This window comes from Montipora foliosa, chromosome 13 (assembly GCF_036669935.1).
Source record: "Montipora foliosa isolate CH-2021 chromosome 13, ASM3666993v2, whole genome shotgun sequence".
Classification (NCBI taxonomy): Eukaryota; Metazoa; Cnidaria; class Anthozoa; order Scleractinia; family Acroporidae; genus Montipora; species Montipora foliosa.
The window spans coordinates 28,337,823-28,355,322 of record NC_090881.1 but is presented as its reverse complement, the minus strand read 5'-3'; the positions used below and the strand labels follow the sequence as shown (position 1 = coordinate 28,355,322).

Genomic DNA, 17,500 nt, shown 5'->3' with positions numbered 1-17,500 from the left:
GCAAAAGATTTTTAAACGAATCACTAAGTGTAGCAATTATTGCAATTGCGTAAATTACTTTCGACAGTCATTTGAAAACTGCTATGTGAATGTATTAAAAGTGATTCAGATTATCTCCAAGTGCTTAATAGATGTCTGCACAAATCACACAATATTTGTTAATTATTAGCACATTTAACGGTTTTTATCCTATGAAAGTAAACATAATTGCAGATTATTAAACAGCTCTTCCTGAGTTTAGGTTCAAGGTCAACATAATTGTATCTGTAATCTTTCTCAGTTTTCAAAACAGCAACAATGTATAATACTCTACATATATTTTGCACTTTCCCAAGAAATCATGAATTTCAGAGCCACATCCATCCACGTCCCTTCTTGGCTTCCCTTTGTTTTGTTAGAGTTCTTCTATAGTTTTGAACAGTTATTTTGATATTTTAGTTAATTCTATGACCAATCGATCAGTGCTGAAATTGCCTAAAATTGCGTGACCTAGCCCCTTTAAGAGAAATATAAGGTACTATTCTTACAACCCTGTCTGCTGAATAGGGGGTCTGCTTCATAGAGGTTTTACTGTATTTTAGTCTTGGGCACAATTTAATTAGACATTACTGTAACAGTAATTTGGCAAGTGTCTTATTTCAATACAGTGTCAGATGGCATAGCAGAATACCAGATGCTAATGTTGATGGCTAAGCTGTCAACAGGGTGGACGCTAAGTTCATCTTTTGCAACACTAGATCCACAACAGATGAAGCAAATCAGTGTTTCTGTGATAGCAATTTCGGTGCTTGAGGTGTGTTTTATGAAACCCTAATATTAATAATAATAATAATAATAATAATAATAATAATAATAATAATAATAATAATAATAATAATAATAATAATATATAATAATATACTTTACTATAGAGTTGTTAGCCTTAGGGCCGCCTGGGTTACGTTCGACGCCCCAGGCTGGCTGGATAGGGATCCATATGGCATCCATACGTTTTCACTGTCATAATAATAATAATGACCTTTACTTGAGTGGTGACGGTATTTGAAATAATTTACCACTGCGACACTAATGACTGTACAGAAATCAAGTCCCATCAAATTGTAGGTGGGTTTTTACGGAGAGGGGAAAACTGGAGAAAAGCCTCTCTTAGCAGAGTAGAGCACCAACAAACTCAACCCGCAAGTGATGTCAAGTCTAGGAATCAAACTGGGTGGGAGGTGGCGCGAGTGCTTGCATCTCTCCACCATCCCTGAATGGCTTTCGTTCATTTACAGGTGAAATGTCAAATACAATTCAGTTACAAATTATTGGTCTCCTAGTACGATGGTCTCTATGCAATGCACACACATTTTAAGAGGCTGTGCAACCTTACATTGAAGAAGTGTTTCACTTGATTGTCATGCTTTGTCAGGGTTTTGACTCCAACAAATGGACGACTTTAAATAAGTACATTTCGAAGCTAAATGGTTCACTGAATTTCAGTTGTTTGTCATTGTAGGTTATATTTTCATTCTGGGGGACAGGTCTTCTTTTTCTCATTAAAATGGTTGTGGCAGGAGCCTTTGGCCTTAACATTAGTAGGAAAATCACAGAGGAGAGAAGCACACTGCGTAAAGAATTCTACATAAAATTTGCTAAGGTATTGAAAGTTTCTACATATTTAAAACATCATCCTAAAAAAGATATAGCAGTAAAAACAATATACCAGTCTACTATACATCACAAGTTGTTGTTACTAATGATAAATACTTATTACTCTCCCCACCAAATAAGGAAAAGAGGGCTGCATTCTTTTAAGTTTTTTTACGGTAGTGTTTTAAAAAAAGTGGGATGTGGGTAGATCTTTTTTGATAATAGCCCATTTTACAGTTGTAGCTAAGTTACCTGGCCTCAGAATGGAAGCGAGGTTGTCAGTGACCCTGCTTTGATACAATCCTTTGTTTTTCCATAATGTTAATGTGGACTAATTAGAATAATACCACACAATTTACATGATAAAAGCAGTGAGGTCTGTATCAATACAAGCACACAGACAGCCTCACAACCATTCATAAGCTACATCACTGAGCAAATAACTGGAAAATGGACTTTTTTAACATTGCATCCACAATGAAATGAAATCTATCAATTCTGTATTTACTGGCATTATTACATTTTACGAAAAATGACACTGATCTTAAGTAAGTTTAAATAACATGTTTCTTTCTTTCTCAGTGCTCTTTATCATGGATTTTAGCATACCCAGCTTTAGCTATTATTTCCTTTTTGCTACCTGTCCACAACAGATTTAAGGTAAGAGGAATACTGTATTTTGTGTTTATCCCATCTTGTTCACATTGTACACTGTGGTTCGTTTCTGTAGTAAAGGAACATGCTGTACAGGCATTGCTTAAAGGCCCACAGATGGATTTTTTGTGCGTTGCTAAGGAAGTGAAATGTTACTTCTGATGACTGACGTTTACATGTCGTGAGCTGACCAGAAACCCAATCACCGCACGAACTGTTGTTTTCATCAAAGGTTTTTCCTCGCACTTGTTCTCAGATCAACTGCGCACGCATAAACGAACTGACTTCTTGTTTGAGAAAAAGCTAAATTCCCAGCAGTCTTTGAATTAATTTTTTTTATATGGCACATTTCACCCCCAAATACAGAATATAGCTAAGCATTGATTATTTCAAATCATCTTTTTTGAAAATGTTATGGGTATGCCAGTATCGTTTCTCTTTAAAAATAACATTTTTTCAAAAATGAAATACCCAAATTGTGTAGCATGTAGACAAATTTAGAGTTTTCTTTTATGGGTCACATGACCATCACTGTGGCATGATGACGTCATATTTAGGGTCATTGCTTTACAAAAGTTGGAAACTGACCAAAGTAATGCCAAATTCTCTCAAATTCCTTAACCATTACATCCTTTGTTGGTGCTCTTTAATACAAGGATACATCTGTGCAGTGAAAACAGAACTCAGCAAGTCCTCTTGGTATCCAAAAAGAAAGTTGGGGGTAACCTTGCATTTTACAGAGATAACTAAGTTTCAATCTGAAAAAGGACACCATACATTGCTTTGAATTTTACATGCAACTTTACCATTTGACAAGTACATGTAAATACGTCAACTCAACAACCCATGCTTAACCCGTGTTCAACTTACAATCGTGCAAACCTTGCATGAGGAATTCACACACTCTGATTTAGCAGACAATTTGCAAAAAAACTCTGTTAGGTGGCCATGGTAAGGCAGGTAGCACTGTAAAGATTATACAAATATTGTTTATTTCTTATTTTTGAAAATGTGTTTGTACCCCCAATTTTCTTTTTGGATTTAAATAGCACTTGCTAAGATGTGCTTTTATTATATAAACACCAATGAAATACCAAGTGAGCTTTTATGCGAAAACATGGTATCTTCACACCTGAAAAGATCACTGTTGCTATGGTTACATATAAAATGCACCTTTTGATGCCTTTTGTGAAACGATTTAGTATTTCATTGGTGTTTGAAAAATATTTGGCTGCGCTTACTCGTGAAATATTTTTCAACACTCTACGAGAAATTTCAAATCGCCACGCGGCCAGGAAATATCCTCCATTTCTTGCATATTCATAAACCGGGCAAAAATACCATTGAATTCGTAGGCACCATCCTTAAGACCAGTGTTGAACAATGGCTGGAACAATAATTTATTGGGTTCCATCCACACATTACAAAAATGAGGATTTGGTTTTAGGTTTCCAAATCACTTGTGTAAGGGGCACAGAGAGCCTGGTGCATCTGACAGGCTTTATGTTATCCTTCAAATCAGTTCAGAATAAACTGAACTTCCACTTGTCCTTACAATAACTTTTAGAACACTGCGTTTGCCTAAAATAAAACCTGATATTAGGTACAAACTTATTTTTCACCATTTTAGGTTGTTACATGGAGTTTGTTGACTGCTCAGTCTGTATCAATTCTATTATTATACAAACTCTTCTTATCAAGAAGTTTATACTGGGAAGTATCTTCCCTTGCAACCAGTACCCTTCCTCTTCGCATGGACAGAGGATATGGAACCAAGAATTATAATTCTGAGAGAAGAGCTGTAAGAATACATAAGCATATTGCTGTAAATTGAACATCAAAATACTTATTTCAGTGAATTCAATTTAATATTTTGAAAACAAAGCTAGGAAAAATATAAAACAAAAACATTTATTACAAGATTATTTCCTCAAAAATTGTATTGACAATGAGGGATTTTAGTCTATTTAAATGGAATCCTTCAAAATTTCTTGAAGGCAAGGTTGGTACAAACCAAGACTAAAATACTATGGAGCTGGGCCAGTTGTTGAAAGCTCTGGATAACTGGAACGTTGAAAAAGTTAACTGCAATTACTGCAGTCTGTTTTCTAATCAGAAAAAGTGACTAGACTTTTCCTTGCCTTCAGCATAAAATCACAAGGTTAAGGCTTTCTTTTGTCAGACAAAATTGAAGCTTGGGTTTTGTATTAATCAGGCATTTCTAAACCATAAAACACCAAATCACCACGTATGACCTCACCATACATTGACAAAGGTTGAATTTGAGATTAGATATCGTTTTAGGCCTTGCTCCTAGGGGCAATAACTTTTTTTAGGCCAAATAGACCAATTTCGATATATTAAAATTCAGTCCGAAACAAAAGGCATCATCTCAAGACTCTGGGGAATAAATATAAGGATTTGTATGAGTTTATTCCCCAGAGCCTCGAGATGGTGCCTTTTATTTCGGACTGAATAATAATATATTGAAATTGGTCTATTAGGCCTAAATTGATATTTAATCTCAAAATTCAACTTTAGTATTCAATGTATGGTGGGGTCATACATGGCATGTCTGTGTCAATCCACTTTTTAACAACTGGGCCTACTGGTAGTTATCTAGAGTGTCTTGCAAGTGCTCAACAAAGCTGCTCTTCAGGTCATTCTACTTAAGCATGCATGCTGCATTTGAGCATTTGGCTAAGACAAAAGAAATGCAATTTCACAGAGACACTACCATTAGGAATATAAATAAAGAGTGTAATAAAAAGGAAGAGGAAACAATGGTGAGATTACATTGCTTAATGCTTGAATGTTGAGTTGACTTTTATTGCTCTTGTGCAAGAAACTGTTTTCAGTTTGAATTTTCAAATTTGAAGTGATTGAGGCTTGCTTAGTGTAATGTAGGTATACATTTTGCATCAATAAAAATTTTTCCATTGGTAAAAGAGTGTTGCATGTTGTTCTAAGGAAAGGTTAACTTTTCTCAATAAAGAACTAGCTTTGATTAGACAAAAAATGGAAAAGCTAAGTTCTTCTATCCCTGTGGTCACTGTAACGACTTCTACTGTGTTTTTCAAAAGATCTTTCTTCATTTACTCTATAGTCTCTTTGTTTATCACTCCTGTGCCTTCTGTCATCAAAGAGCAAGTCTCTTTCATCATGTGGTGTATCATACGCATTACCTGTTCGCTCTCTGAGTTTATTAGCTTCAAATCTATTGTTATCCCTGTATGGTTTAACAGACTTCAAATCTTCACTAGATTTGTATTTAAGGTCTCTATGCTTGTCACTCCTTGAATGACAAATCGCATCTCCATCTCCATCTCTCTTGGTAATTTTCCCAAATTCATGATCACGGTGATCTCCTCTTGAATGTCCTTTATCTCTGTCTTTATCTCCAGTCTTATTTTCCACTCGCTCCTTCTGTTCAAGTTTAATTTTAATCAGTTTCTCTTTCTCATATTCCTCTTCACTTGAGCTTTCCATCTTTCTTTTCTTGTTTTCTGATTTCTCCTTGCTTTTCTTTTTTTTCTTTTCCTTCTTTTCTTGCTTTCTTTTCCTAACAAGCTCTAAGTTATCCTCTTCATCCCCTGAGGGTGGGGGTGTTTTAGGGGCACACCCTTCTTCAATGATGTCTTTATAGTTCCCATGCTCATCTTTCTCGTCACTTTTTGGCCGTCGATAATTAGAACAGTGATCAACCCTTATTGTTCTACCACCAAGCTTCAAAAATAAACATGACAAAGCACATTAAAAAAACCTTTCTCACCATGGAAAACAGAAATCTTACTGAAAGGGACCCTTGATGAAGTGAAGAAATTTTGATCAAAATGCCAACCTTTATTCCATTGAAGTTGTCTACAGCCAAAATAGTGCTACGCTGATCTTCATAACACAAGAAGCAAAATCCTTTCGTTTTACCAGTTTTCTTGTCTCTGACCAGATTTACATTCACTATTTCACCATATCTGTTGATGTAAGAGCACTGTTACATTATTTTTGGTTTTACAATCACAACCTTATAAGCAAACTAAAAAAACATGGTTAAATATTTTGTGAAAAAATCAAAAAAGTTAACTGCCCAAAATAAAAGCAGGCCTTGGTAGATTTGAGGTATGCATTACATTCAAGGAAGACATGCAATAGAAAACTTACTGAGAAAACACACACAAGATGTCACCTTCAGTGAGACCATAGGGCAAACCACCTGAATAAAGAGAGACCTGACTGATAAAATTATTGAATTTCTGAATTTGTTTACCATAAAATTCCAAAAGTAAGCCCATCCATGTATAACCCCCACCAAATATAAACCCCAAATCTCATAATGCAAAAAACCCTCTGTTAAATCCCCCTCCGAATATACCCTTCCCCCCTGCGGGGCTTATACTTGGAAATTGCCCTAAAATACAAAATAAAACAAAGCAAAAACAGTACAGCCACACTTTTTTTTTTAAAATTTCGTAACACAAGTTTCCCTTTATATATAAGCACCGTAAAGATTTGTGTATAAGCCGCACCTTTTTGCTTACGTTTTGGGCCAAAAATCGCGGGTATGGCTTACAAACGAGACCATTGCTTTCAGAGGGAGTAAACTGGCTTGTAGGGGTCACAAATTGAACTGAAAACCTTCAATGATGAAATGATATATGAAATGGATCATATATGAACTGCGGGTATGAAATAACCCAAACCTTTACAAAAATGGGAACCTTATGCTTAAACATTATCTAAGGCACAGTGTTTAGGCCTACATGTAATGTTAGCATTAGTAAAGGTTTGTGATCTTTTAGCTATGGTGAAATAATGGCCTGCAACCTGTAATTTACACCCTCCATGTCATCCTTTTCCATAGAGATATAAAGCTAGTTTCTAAAAAAATGTTGGTGTTGCGTTGGTGGGGATCCAATCACGAAATATTTGGTTTTTAGCAAACGTTAATAAGGGTAAATTAGCCTCAGGCTCGTAGCTAATTTACCAAATTTCTCACATAGAGATACAATGCAAAGCTGAAGGTGGCCCAGAGACATCAAAGTTAAGGTTAATTTACTTAGTCTCACCAATGAAGATGTACGCACTATCTTTGTACTGCTTGTGCCAAGCCTGGCTGTCTTCCACTCCCAACTCCAGAATACGTTCATTCAACTTCTGAATGTTTTTGACATTTCTACAAACATCAATATGTTCACAGCTTAAATTCTTACATTTAGAGGGTGCAAGTCTACCATTATGAATATTGATAGAAGTCACATAATACTTACGTTAAAGGATTCATCTTCGAATGTCCCCATAAAACGCAGAAAACACTATGTTTTTGAAGCTTATTAAACTTTTCTTGGAAGAAAACAAACAAAATGGCTGTACACGAGGTCAGTGACCATCAATCTTTGCGAACGCAATTGACTGCTAATTAAGGCAATGATGACCATATATAGATCATGCTTTAAAAATACCGATTAAAACTTGGTGTAGGCACTCATGTTGTAGATGTCTTGTACTCGAACTTTATTATCTCCAATATGCAAAAGAGCCTTTGGATCGGAGGTCATAAGTCTTCTGTGTTATCACTAGATGTTAACAGTGAAGGTATTTTAGCGTCAGGCGGTGAAGAAGAACTTTGTGTTTGGGATAAAGACGGTTCATCGCAAACTAAAGTGTCATATTCACAAGTTGATGACTCCAAAGAAGTAAACAGTATCTGTTTTTGTGTAAAAAATCCAAAACACCTATATGCTTCATGCGGGAACAAAGTGTTCGGCTACGATCTAAGAAACCTGTCTTCTACCCTTTGCGAGTTCGAATTCAACGAGGACGAAGTAAACCAAATCACCATAAACGACAAAGGAGAATATCTTGCATGTTGTGATGATGGTGGTGAGATAAAAGTAATCCAATTAGAGACAGGACGATTGTTCAAGACTCTAAGGAATAAACATGATAACATTTGTTCTACGGTGCAGTTTAGACCAAACTGCCCCTGGGAGGTGGTATCCGGAGGGATGGATTTCAAGGTTGTCAGCTGGGATTTCTCCTCTGGCCGGGTACGTCGGGAGCAAAATGTCCAGGAGCTTGGAGGCCAGAACAATGAAGGGATTTACCTAGTAAACCCACCCTTTGTGCACTCTATTCATATGATGGGAAATGGAAGAAAGTTTGCAGCTGGATTAGGTAATTAAAAAAAAAAACCTCAACAATTGCAACAAATCATTGCAATTGTCAAAAGTTAATTAGTTAATTAGAAAAAAAACATCACGCTATTAGCTAAGGGATAAAGATTTTGATTACGGGGATGGGGGAGTGATTGCAGAAGACCCAGCCACTATTGCATTCTTGTAGCAGCATCCTTTGAAGAACAAGGCATATAACAATATACACTCAATGTAATTGGTCCCAAGGGAACAGTTTTGTTTTGCCAAGAGTTCTGATGTTTCCTCAGGAGGAAGTGGAAGAAAACATCAGACTTTGTGGGAAAACAGAACTAACTAGTTTCCTGAGGGATTAGATATTAAGTGCTTTGTTATCTATTTAGACTTTTCCTTCAACAATCGCAGCAAAACATCCGGAGCAGGCAACAACTGCAGAATTGTATCCTGGTCGGGATACATTTGAATTTGATCAGGGGCACATGACCAAGAATCAAGCAATCAAAGTACTTGTTTTGTTGAGTGAAAGTCTCAGTATATAACAAATTATAGATGCAGTTCATATGCAAATATTAAGTGGCCAGGTTTTCTGCAATCCATCTGAGATAGGTGCCAAAACATACCGGTATTAACCACAGCGACCGTGGAGAGTGGGGGGGAAGGGGGGGGGGGGGCTAGGTTTTGGTATGAATCATGGAATTGTGAGAGGAGGAGGGAGAGTGGGAGGGGGAGGTTTAGGAGAAACAACACCATAGGGAAAAAAAGTGGGGGAGGGGGGGGGGGGCTATACCCCACTCTCTCCACAGCCACTGAACCAGCAGTGAAGCACATTCTTATCGATGTTTGTAAACAACTCAATCCACTCTGGGGACTTAAATTTTCTAGGTTACCAATTTGAATTGACACTCCCCTATGCTGCTGCTCTGGTGTCCAATATTCTATAGTAACCTACAATGTTTGGTTTGATTGTCAAACACCCCCTCTTACGTCTTCTTTTCTTTTTATATTTGATCACTAGACTTAAAGGAGATGTAGACCTGTAATATTACACAATAATACTGTTGTAACACTTAGCACACTTTCCCCTTCCCACCTGTCTCTGCCCGCATCCCCCCCCCCTCCCTTTGCATCTTCAATATTGACTTGTGATGACTCAGATGAAATATCAGGCTCTAGGTTCCAACATTGGAGGGAGAAAGAAGGACTGGCCTTGTGGGCTACATGCGTTCTAGCTGGAACGTAAATTGATTGCCCACTGTCCTAGTGAAGTATCGCAGCAGTTTATTTATTTGTAGGTCTAAACAGTTCAGATCTTGTGGGTGTATATTGGGGTCAGTCTCAGAAGTTTATGAAGGTAAACTCTGGGCAGTAATTTGGGTGCAGGTTGAGGTGTGGCTGGACAGGCCAAAACAGAAGTGGCAACCCACTTCCCAAATTGCTCCAAATGAAATCATTCTACCTCATCAGCATGGAATGGAAAAGCCAGTTCAGGTTTTTACCATTGACAATCCACAATAACTGACCATTGTGCAATTTTTGTTAGAAACTGGCTGTGCCTCCTTTTCTTTGTACAGGCAATGGTGATGTTCAGCTCTTCAGATTTGAGGGTAAGAAGAAATTCAGTCCTGATCAGTGCCTCAAAAAGCACACCTCCAGTGTATCTCAGGTCCACTTTCCTAAATTTAATCAAAATGATTCCTTAGTGTCTGCTGGCAATGAGTGCAAGATTGTTTTGTGGAACTTGAGTGCAGGCATGTGTGGTGGAACGTCTGGCTCAGCGAACAGGCACAAAAAGGAGGTGACTACTGCATGTGTTGTTACCGAAGTGGAACATGCTTCAAAACCTAACTGGATTACATCTAGTAAACTCACAGAAAATGTTTTTGTTGCTGACCAGACTAACGAGATCTCTGTGTATCATGTATTATGATTTTAAGGAAGATGCTAATAAAATCTTCTTTGAGACTAGTAACAAGTTTTATACATTCTTGTCTTTGTTTACCCATTATGAGGAATAAGTTACAATAACAACAATAATAATATTAATTAAAGTGCTTTTATGTTTTGGGGATGCCCTACAACTTGGAACTGTTACAGTGTGTTTGCTTGCTAGCCCGGACAGCAAAAATCCTAAGGAAGGTGCTAGACACTGAAAAGCAACTTGCTAGGCAAAAGAACAGAATGCACAGTGTATCCTAGACCACAGGCTGTGGCCCCATGCTCTTTAGTACTTCCTGGGGTATTACTAAACCACGAAACAGCAAAACACCTAAACACCATGTATGACCCCACCATACACTGAGTACTAACCAACGTAGGTTGGATTTACATACTTAACTGACCGCTCCCCGTAGGGGCGTTTTTTAGAGCCATTGAAACATAACGAACGAAACAACAACTGTTAAGGATCCCAACTGGCTGGAGGCAAACCAGTTGGCTATTTACAAGTGCAGCCGAAAAATTGAACCAGGGACAACTACCAAGAACAAATTCAACAAGTGGTCAGAATGAGCCTTGAACCCGGGAACTCCGTATCTCAAGGCACGCACCCCAACCACTGGGCCACACTGCCTCTTGAGTTAAAATAGAGCGGTTTTTCAATTGAGTGTCGAAAGTAATTAGCGAATTGCTTTAGTTTGGCATTACTTCACTCAGTGATTGGTTCAAAGTTCTCGCGCCATTTTTTCAACCAATCAGAAGTGAAATAAAAACCAATCCTGGTTCGCGCGTGCACATTTTCTCGTGCTTTGTGTCGGCTATGTGTGATTACTTCGAGTTTTGATTGGTTTAATGGATTGTCTCCGTCCTTTTTGATTGGCCAAAGTAATTACTTTGGTTTTGGTTTTACGACACTCATTTGAAAACCGCTCTATTGTTTTAGGCCTAACTAGGCCTAAAATGTTATTGCTCCTAATTCATTGAGTTTAAGATTGGGATAAATGTTTTAGCCTAAAACAATGTTGGTCATACATGGTGTTTCGGTGCTTCGTTTCTCTGTTTCGTTGTTTAGTAATGTAATGTCCTGAATATGCAGTATCAATAATACTAATACTAATACTAATAATAATAATAATAATAATAATAATACTGAAGTCAGTTCACATAGGGATGAGGGTTTTTTTTTGCCAATTTAGTTGTGGCCAAATCTGGAGCAATCAGTCATTCAATGGAAATGACCAAGTTTCATCTGTGTGTTGTCATTCAAGGCCTTTACTTTTTACAAAAAGCTGCAGATATCGTTTGCAGAAGTGTTGCACCTGTTAATTTCTCGGAATGAGCTGCAAACTGACAATAAGACAAAAATACTATAACACAACAGTAAAGGAATAAATAAGAAACCCTAAGCCTGTTTGAGACATTACTGCTGGGCCAGCCACTTTTTAATGGAGAGAGTAGAAGACACAAAATAGGAATATTTGCTCACATTTGCATTAGATTTTGTTTCATTGACATACAAGTTTTCTCACAGATGGCATCATGCTATTACAGCGCAACACGCCTTACCATGGCCACCCAACAAACTTTCACATAATTTTGACAATTATGTGTAAATACGTCTGACTCAACAACCCATGCAACGGTGTTCAACTTATAACCGTGTGAACCTTGCAAGGAGGCACGACTGTCAATCAAATTCACACACCCTGATTGGCAGACAATTTGTAACAAACTTTTAGGTGGCCACGGTAAAGCGCCTCGCATTGTAATAAATCGACTTAAAACGTAAAATCATTTGTTAATCCATTGACCCCTCAGAGTGACACCAGTGATTTTACTCGTGAATGGGGGGGGGGGGGGGGGGGCCATCCCAGGGCATTTGAGGTGTGAATAGGTTAACCCTTTGATGCCTAAACTGGCTACACTTAGGTAGTATTTTACTCTGTCTAACGCCAGACAATACTACTATGTCCCCATTTACGAGCCAGTAATTAAGCATCAAAAACTGATATATCCCTGCGTAGCTCTATGGATCTTTGTAAAATTTCTAATTTTCACGGCATCATTGCTTGGAGATTTAACAAAGAATCCCCTTTACCAGGAACTCTGTGCCCCACTCTTTGCAAAGAGTGTGAGCATTCAAGGTCCCGTTTTTCATGAACACACCTTCCCCCTGGAGGGTTGTCAGACACAGGGCCTACTGTTTATAGAGGCCCTTCCAAGGGAGGGGTCCCGTGTTGCTTGTCTGAATTTTAAAAGATTTTGTGTCGGAGCTTTGTCAGTGTTTCACATTGCTGTTGGAAATTTAAGGAAATTTAAGGAGAGGATGTTGTTTGCTGTGGTTTCACTTTACGCGCTGTCACTACTTTTTTAGCCTGCAAACGCAGACGTATTTCCGGCTGTCGTTTCTCTCCCCCCAAACAACTGCAGGAAATACATCTGCATTCGCAAGCTACTTCTTTTTAGGCCATGTTGCTGGTCGGAATTTACCCTGGCAGAGCCTCTTTATAGGCCTCATTTATGATTCAAGAATTCAATGAATTTACAAAGGCAGCACTATCTCTTCAGTATATTAATACCCTGGTTGTTACCATGCAGACCAACACACGAATGGGGGTACCCAATGTGTGACACAGGAAATCTGCATAATGTATTCTTTTTTTTTTATAGTGGATATCTTTCCCTTTATCCTGATGTTTTCTTCTTTCAGCAAAATTGAGAGGTTGGCAAACTTGTTTCAATTTTTTTACCATAGGAAGACTTACTCAATCGTGGACAATCCTGATGTGTGTTTTCATGGCCTTTCACCAAATTAAAGAAAATGTCTAAAAGCAATTTTATGCAAAAATGAAGCTCTAGATGTCCTTAGTTTTCTGGTGACAGTGGTTTCAGCTTGTTCACAGAAAACTTGTGAGGGGCAAAACACCCTCTCCATCACCAGAACCTCTGACCTTATGTCTGCATGAAGACAAAGAGAGTTGTTCTGACATGCTGACCCCTAAAGTACAGAAACTTAATGTTAGCCCCTGCAAAGTCAGCTGTGTGGATGATGGAAAAAGGCAACAACCCTGGGGAATTTAGACTTGTGACACAACCTTGTTCTGAAAAGACTTTCTTGCAGCAAGATAAACACAATATTGTTGTGTGTTTTGAAATCTTGTCTTCAATATGTGCTAATACCAACACAAGTAAGTGTTTTGTAGGACTCTGAACCAGCTCATATTGACCTATATAATCTTCCCCTTCAATGAAATTACTTTTAGTTATTTTTTGTTACAGTTACAGGTATGTGTTTGTTTATTACATGAAGTTTCTTGCTGAGTGGTATCATTTCATAAGAATTGAAACTATTCAAATACTTCTCAGAGTTTATAAGGTGATAGGCTTCAAAACAGAAAGAAAAGTCTAACATCTTTTTCTTTTACGTGGATAAAGCAGAAATAACACATTACTAACATTATTAGAAGATAAGTTTGTTTTAATATTAATGGGAGAAATCAGAGAAAAAGGAAAAAAACACTTGCCAAGACATTCATATTGACGATGTGAGTACTAAAAGAAATAGTCATGATAAATATTTTACAAGTTTTCTGAAGTGCCACAGATTAATTTTACCATACGCTGTCTTGGGAAAAGACCAAGTTCAATATTGAAAAGGCCAGGGAAAGAGATGCAGGGCAAATGATTATCAGTAACATGCAATTCTGCATGAATCTTTTGGATTGTTCACTTATGTGTTCAGAAACACCCACTCTTAATTGCTACAGTGTTTAACACCCATTCTTGCATGTATTAAGACTACATCTAGCCTGATGTGATTTTACAAGATTAGAAAATCAGAAATTTGGTTAGAGCATTGTTAACGTTTGTTGATTCATTGCAACCCCAAGAAACACACTCTGGGTCAGCCTAAAATCTTAACTAGGAAGTGATTGGAATGAAGGTTAAGGATGACACCTTTGCTTTGCTCTGACAACACCAAGAAGTCTACATGGTAGAAAATAGTTTGGTGATACAAGATGCTCAATACATGTTATAATGAAACTAATCATCTTTAACCCATTGACTCCTGGAGGTGTGAATTGATAAATTTTATTCTGTCTAACACCAGATGATTTTACTTGTCAGTGGATTGGGGGGGGGGGGGGGGGGGCACTTCTTGAGTCAATGGGCATCTGACATCCTCTACATCCAAATTGTCACTTAAATATTAACCATCAAAACCAAGGAGGACTATCGAAATAACACACCACCTCAGTTTTGGACTGTCTCCTTTGAACCAATTAGCAAAATTCTTTATGCTACGTAAATGGTATAATATTCCCCTCTTTGTTAAACGTTTTGATCTGCAATGTTGAGAACTTCAATTCTAGCAAAAAAGTCATTACCAATACGATATTCTTGCATTACTTTATATCAAGACTAAAGTTGAAAAACAGCTGAAAACAGCTTCACGAAAACATGTGGGAGGCAGAAAAGATAGCGGTATTAGCCTATAATGTAAAAGTGACAGAGCAGCCTTAATAATCCAAACATAGATATAGCCACTGTAGAGCGCACATTGTCGCTAAGTTGAAGATTCAACCTTGTCTTCTCAGTGCCAGCACCCTTCTAAAATTACTGTTCATATAAAAATCAGCATTGAGAATTAGGTTCTGTGTCCACAAACCCATCCTGTGACAACTCAGAAGATGCATCTGATGCTGGTGAAGAGGGAAAGGAATAAGGGGACATGGTCCTATGAGAGGGGCCACTGTCACTTGCCATGGACGATGTCCTTGAAGTTCGATTCTGTGTCCTTGAATTAGTGGATGGTGGGACAGGGGATATGCCATGCCCTTGAGGCAGGGGCATAGCCAGTGGAGAGGAAGGGGTGTTTTGCGCAGGAAGAGGGGACATACGAGCTGTAGCTGAGACAAGTGGAGATGCTGAAGTTGATTTGTCACTGTGAGAAAAAAAAGATCAATGATACTCAGTGTCGTGGTATAATTCAAAGTCTGGGGTGTTGTTGCAACCTTTAAGGGTTGCTTGAACGACAGAGGAAAGATGGTACAGAACTGTCAAATAGTAGAATGGTCCTGTTTGCTCTTGCAGAGAAACAGTGAACCATAATGTTTTTTGGCATGAACTTATTTTGTTTCACTTCTTGTAAAGTCATACATGTGAGTTGTTGTGAAGGGTGAAATCTTGGAAGGACTGCAAACCTCCTTAGACAGAAATGGAACTGAAATCAAGGTGACTAACAATCAGTCTAAAACTTGTTGTTAGAGCTCCAATTTTCAATCAAGTTTGATGGTGATTCATACAAAGTTAACTATTCAATTTGTGCTGTAGAAGGCCAGACAAGGTTCCTAACGGTGGGAATCTACTCCAGAAAGTAGTTCCATTTAAGGAACCTTTGATTACCCCTCTGGACAAGTTGCAATGATTTCTGAGCTGACTAGAAAAAAAGGGAACTCTGACCACTAAATTGTGGAAACACTTTGCATGAAAAAATCTGACTTACTTATGAGTAGTGTGATTTCCGAGGTTTCCACTAAGTCCAACTGGTCCAGATTTTGCCATATCTGAAGATGGAAACAAAACCACCTTCTGTTTAGCACCTTAACAGATTAAAAAAAGAGAATAATCCAAGTTTGCTTTCTCTGCTTACCAACAACATACGGTTCAAGTGCTTTGGGAACCATTGTCCTTGAAGCTTTAAGGTTCACCTCAGCACACTGGCCTTTCTCTAAACCAAATGCCATGCCCATTCTCTTGAGCACCTCAATGTCATCATGGATTTCAAAGGTGTTGTCAAAGTTGAATAGGTATTCAAATCTGAAAAAAAAGGAGATGTGTCCAGAGGTGCAGGTATCCAGGAATACAGTCAATTAACCCATTGACTCCTGGAAGTGAGACATGACAGATTTATTTTTACTCTGTGTAACGCCAGACGATTTTACTTGTCAACTGGGGCTGTCCTGTGGCACCTGACGAGTGAATCGATCAACCAATCAAAAACGATGTCCCCACCATTAATGTCATAGTGTCCCCAAACTCTACTCCTCAAGTTAAGATAAAAAGATGCATTAACCTGAAACTCAAGGTAACACTAGCCCCAACTCTTATCTTGTCTGTTGGAAATAGATAGCAAATGCTCAGACCCAACAGGCCACTTTATCTTGCATATTAAAACTGGGCATTCATTTAACCCTCTGACTCCCAAGCCAGCCTGAACTAACCATACTTAGCATTAAATACTCTGTCTAATGTCAGACAATTTTACTTGTCAATGGGTAACCCCTGGGAGTCAATGGGTTAATTCCTGCATTTCTAACATAAGCACATAATTTTATAATACTCAAAAACAATCTCTGTCATTGTTTGCAAAACGTTCAAGCAAACTATCAAGATAACCTTGCAGCAAGCACAGGTTCAAAGGTAATTGACCTGTCAATCATATTGTTGTTAGCTTTTGATCAAACATATCATCTATCAGTTGATCCTTGGGCTTATATTTAAGGTAGCTCAAACCAGTTTCAACACTTTCAAGAGACCTTGTTATTAAAAGGATTGACACTACAACACTTTATCACGTAACACCAATGTTATGGTACCATGGGAAACATCAATTATTGCTGAACAAGATGCAGTCATTTTTGTGACATAACAAGTTACAGGAAAGCCTTGCAAAAAACCCCTATACTTTGGCTTCAGTTGCTCACACCTGAAAAACGAACTTGGTGACCCCAGTTTTTTATTGCACAAAATTGATCAGCAGCCAAGATGAAACTCTCTTCAAAGTTTTAAAAGATTCCGTGGAGCAGGTTCAGAGCTACCTTAAATTTTCAATTATTTTCAATTATTATTTTCAATTAAGTTTACATTTCAGAAATAAAAAATGGGGGTCACCAAGTTCGTTTTTCAGATATGAGCAGCTAAAACCAAAATATGGGGAGTTTTCGCAGGGCTTTCCCGTTGCCACAAAGATGACCGAATCTTTTTCAGCAATAATTATTGGCATTTAATATGGTACCATAGCACTGCTGTTAAGTGATAAAGTGTTGTAGTGTCAATCCTTCTTACAAGAACATTTCTTTAAAGCGTTGAAACTGGTTTGAGCCACCTTAAGTTGTTGTTTCCAAGAC

The 17,500-nt window shown here is 37.9% G+C and overlaps 4 protein-coding genes across 6 annotated transcripts in view; 2 read left to right on the top strand and 2 right to left on the bottom strand.

The window, feature by feature from the left end:
• The window catches only part of LOC137983607 (integral membrane protein GPR180-like), a 17,820-nt gene extending 12,631 nt beyond the window's left edge, over positions 1 to 5,189 (top strand). Inside the window, exons 7-10 of the mRNA XM_068830755.1 lie at positions 648 to 793; positions 1,499 to 1,639; positions 2,215 to 2,292; positions 3,917 to 5,189. Of these exons, the coding sequence (XP_068686856.1) occupies positions 648 to 793; positions 1,499 to 1,639; positions 2,215 to 2,292; positions 3,917 to 4,120 (569 nt within the window). The 3' untranslated portion in view covers positions 4,121 to 5,189. The remainder of the gene's footprint in view (positions 1 to 647; positions 794 to 1,498; positions 1,640 to 2,214; positions 2,293 to 3,916) is intronic.
• On the bottom strand, positions 5,095 to 7,681 carry LOC137983610 (RNA-binding motif protein, X-linked 2-like). Of its 2 annotated transcripts, none has more exons than XM_068830758.1 (5): positions 7,551 to 7,681; positions 7,350 to 7,456; positions 6,445 to 6,512; positions 6,128 to 6,257; positions 5,095 to 6,012 (listed from the first exon to the last, which is right to left on the bottom strand). In XM_068830758.1, exons 2-5 carry the CDS (start codon positions 7,428 to 7,430, stop codon positions 5,314 to 5,316), a joined length of 978 nt encoding a protein of 325 aa, XP_068686859.1. In that variant the 5' UTR covers positions 7,431 to 7,456; positions 7,551 to 7,681; the 3' UTR covers positions 5,095 to 5,313. The 2 variants fall into 2 exon arrangements, with proteins under 2 accessions (XP_068686859.1, XP_068686858.1); XM_068830757.1 differs by having other exon boundaries at positions 6,445 to 6,496.
• Positions 7,682 to 7,734: 53 nt separating this feature from the next.
• LOC137983609 (WD repeat-containing protein 53-like) lies at positions 7,735 to 10,407 on the top strand. The gene is made up of 2 exons (XM_068830756.1): positions 7,735 to 8,457; positions 10,007 to 10,407. Exons 1-2 carry the CDS (start codon positions 7,809 to 7,811, stop codon positions 10,360 to 10,362), a joined length of 1,005 nt encoding a protein of 334 aa, XP_068686857.1. The 5' UTR covers positions 7,735 to 7,808; the 3' UTR covers positions 10,363 to 10,407.
• A 3,180-nt stretch (positions 10,408 to 13,587) lies between these two features.
• LOC137983606 (transcription factor Dp-1-like) overlaps positions 13,588 to 17,500 on the bottom strand; it is an 11,804-nt gene continuing 7,891 nt past the window's right edge. The window contains exons 12-14 of one of the 2 annotated variants that reach the window (XM_068830753.1): positions 16,024 to 16,190; positions 15,877 to 15,937; positions 13,588 to 15,315 (exon numbers count right to left, since the gene is read on the bottom strand). In XM_068830753.1, coding sequence (XP_068686854.1) covers positions 15,006 to 15,315; positions 15,877 to 15,937; positions 16,024 to 16,190 — 538 coding nt within the window. In that variant the 3' untranslated portion in view covers positions 13,588 to 15,005. The remainder of the gene's footprint in view (positions 15,316 to 15,876; positions 15,938 to 16,023; positions 16,191 to 17,500) is intronic. The other variant, XM_068830754.1, reaches the window with a different exon arrangement.

Excerpts from the sequence above, each read along its gene's own strand:
- LOC137983610 (XM_068830757.1), bottom strand. Across the intron at positions 6,497-7,349 it reads TAGTGCGTACATCTTCATTG|GTGGTTTGCCCTATGGTCTC; the intron begins GTGAGACTAAGT and ends CTCTTTATTCAG. Across the intron at positions 6,013-6,127 it reads ACAACTTCAATGGAATAAAG|CTTGGTGGTAGAACAATAAG; the intron begins GTTGGCATTTTG and ends TTATTTTTGAAG.
- LOC137983609 (XM_068830756.1), top strand. The coding sequence starts at position 7,809 with ATGCAAAAGAGCCTTTGGATCGGAGGTCATAAGTCTTCTGTGTTATCA. Across the intron at positions 8,458-10,006 it reads AAAGTTTGCAGCTGGATTAG|GCAATGGTGATGTTCAGCTC; the intron begins GTAATTAAAAAA and ends TTCTTTGTACAG.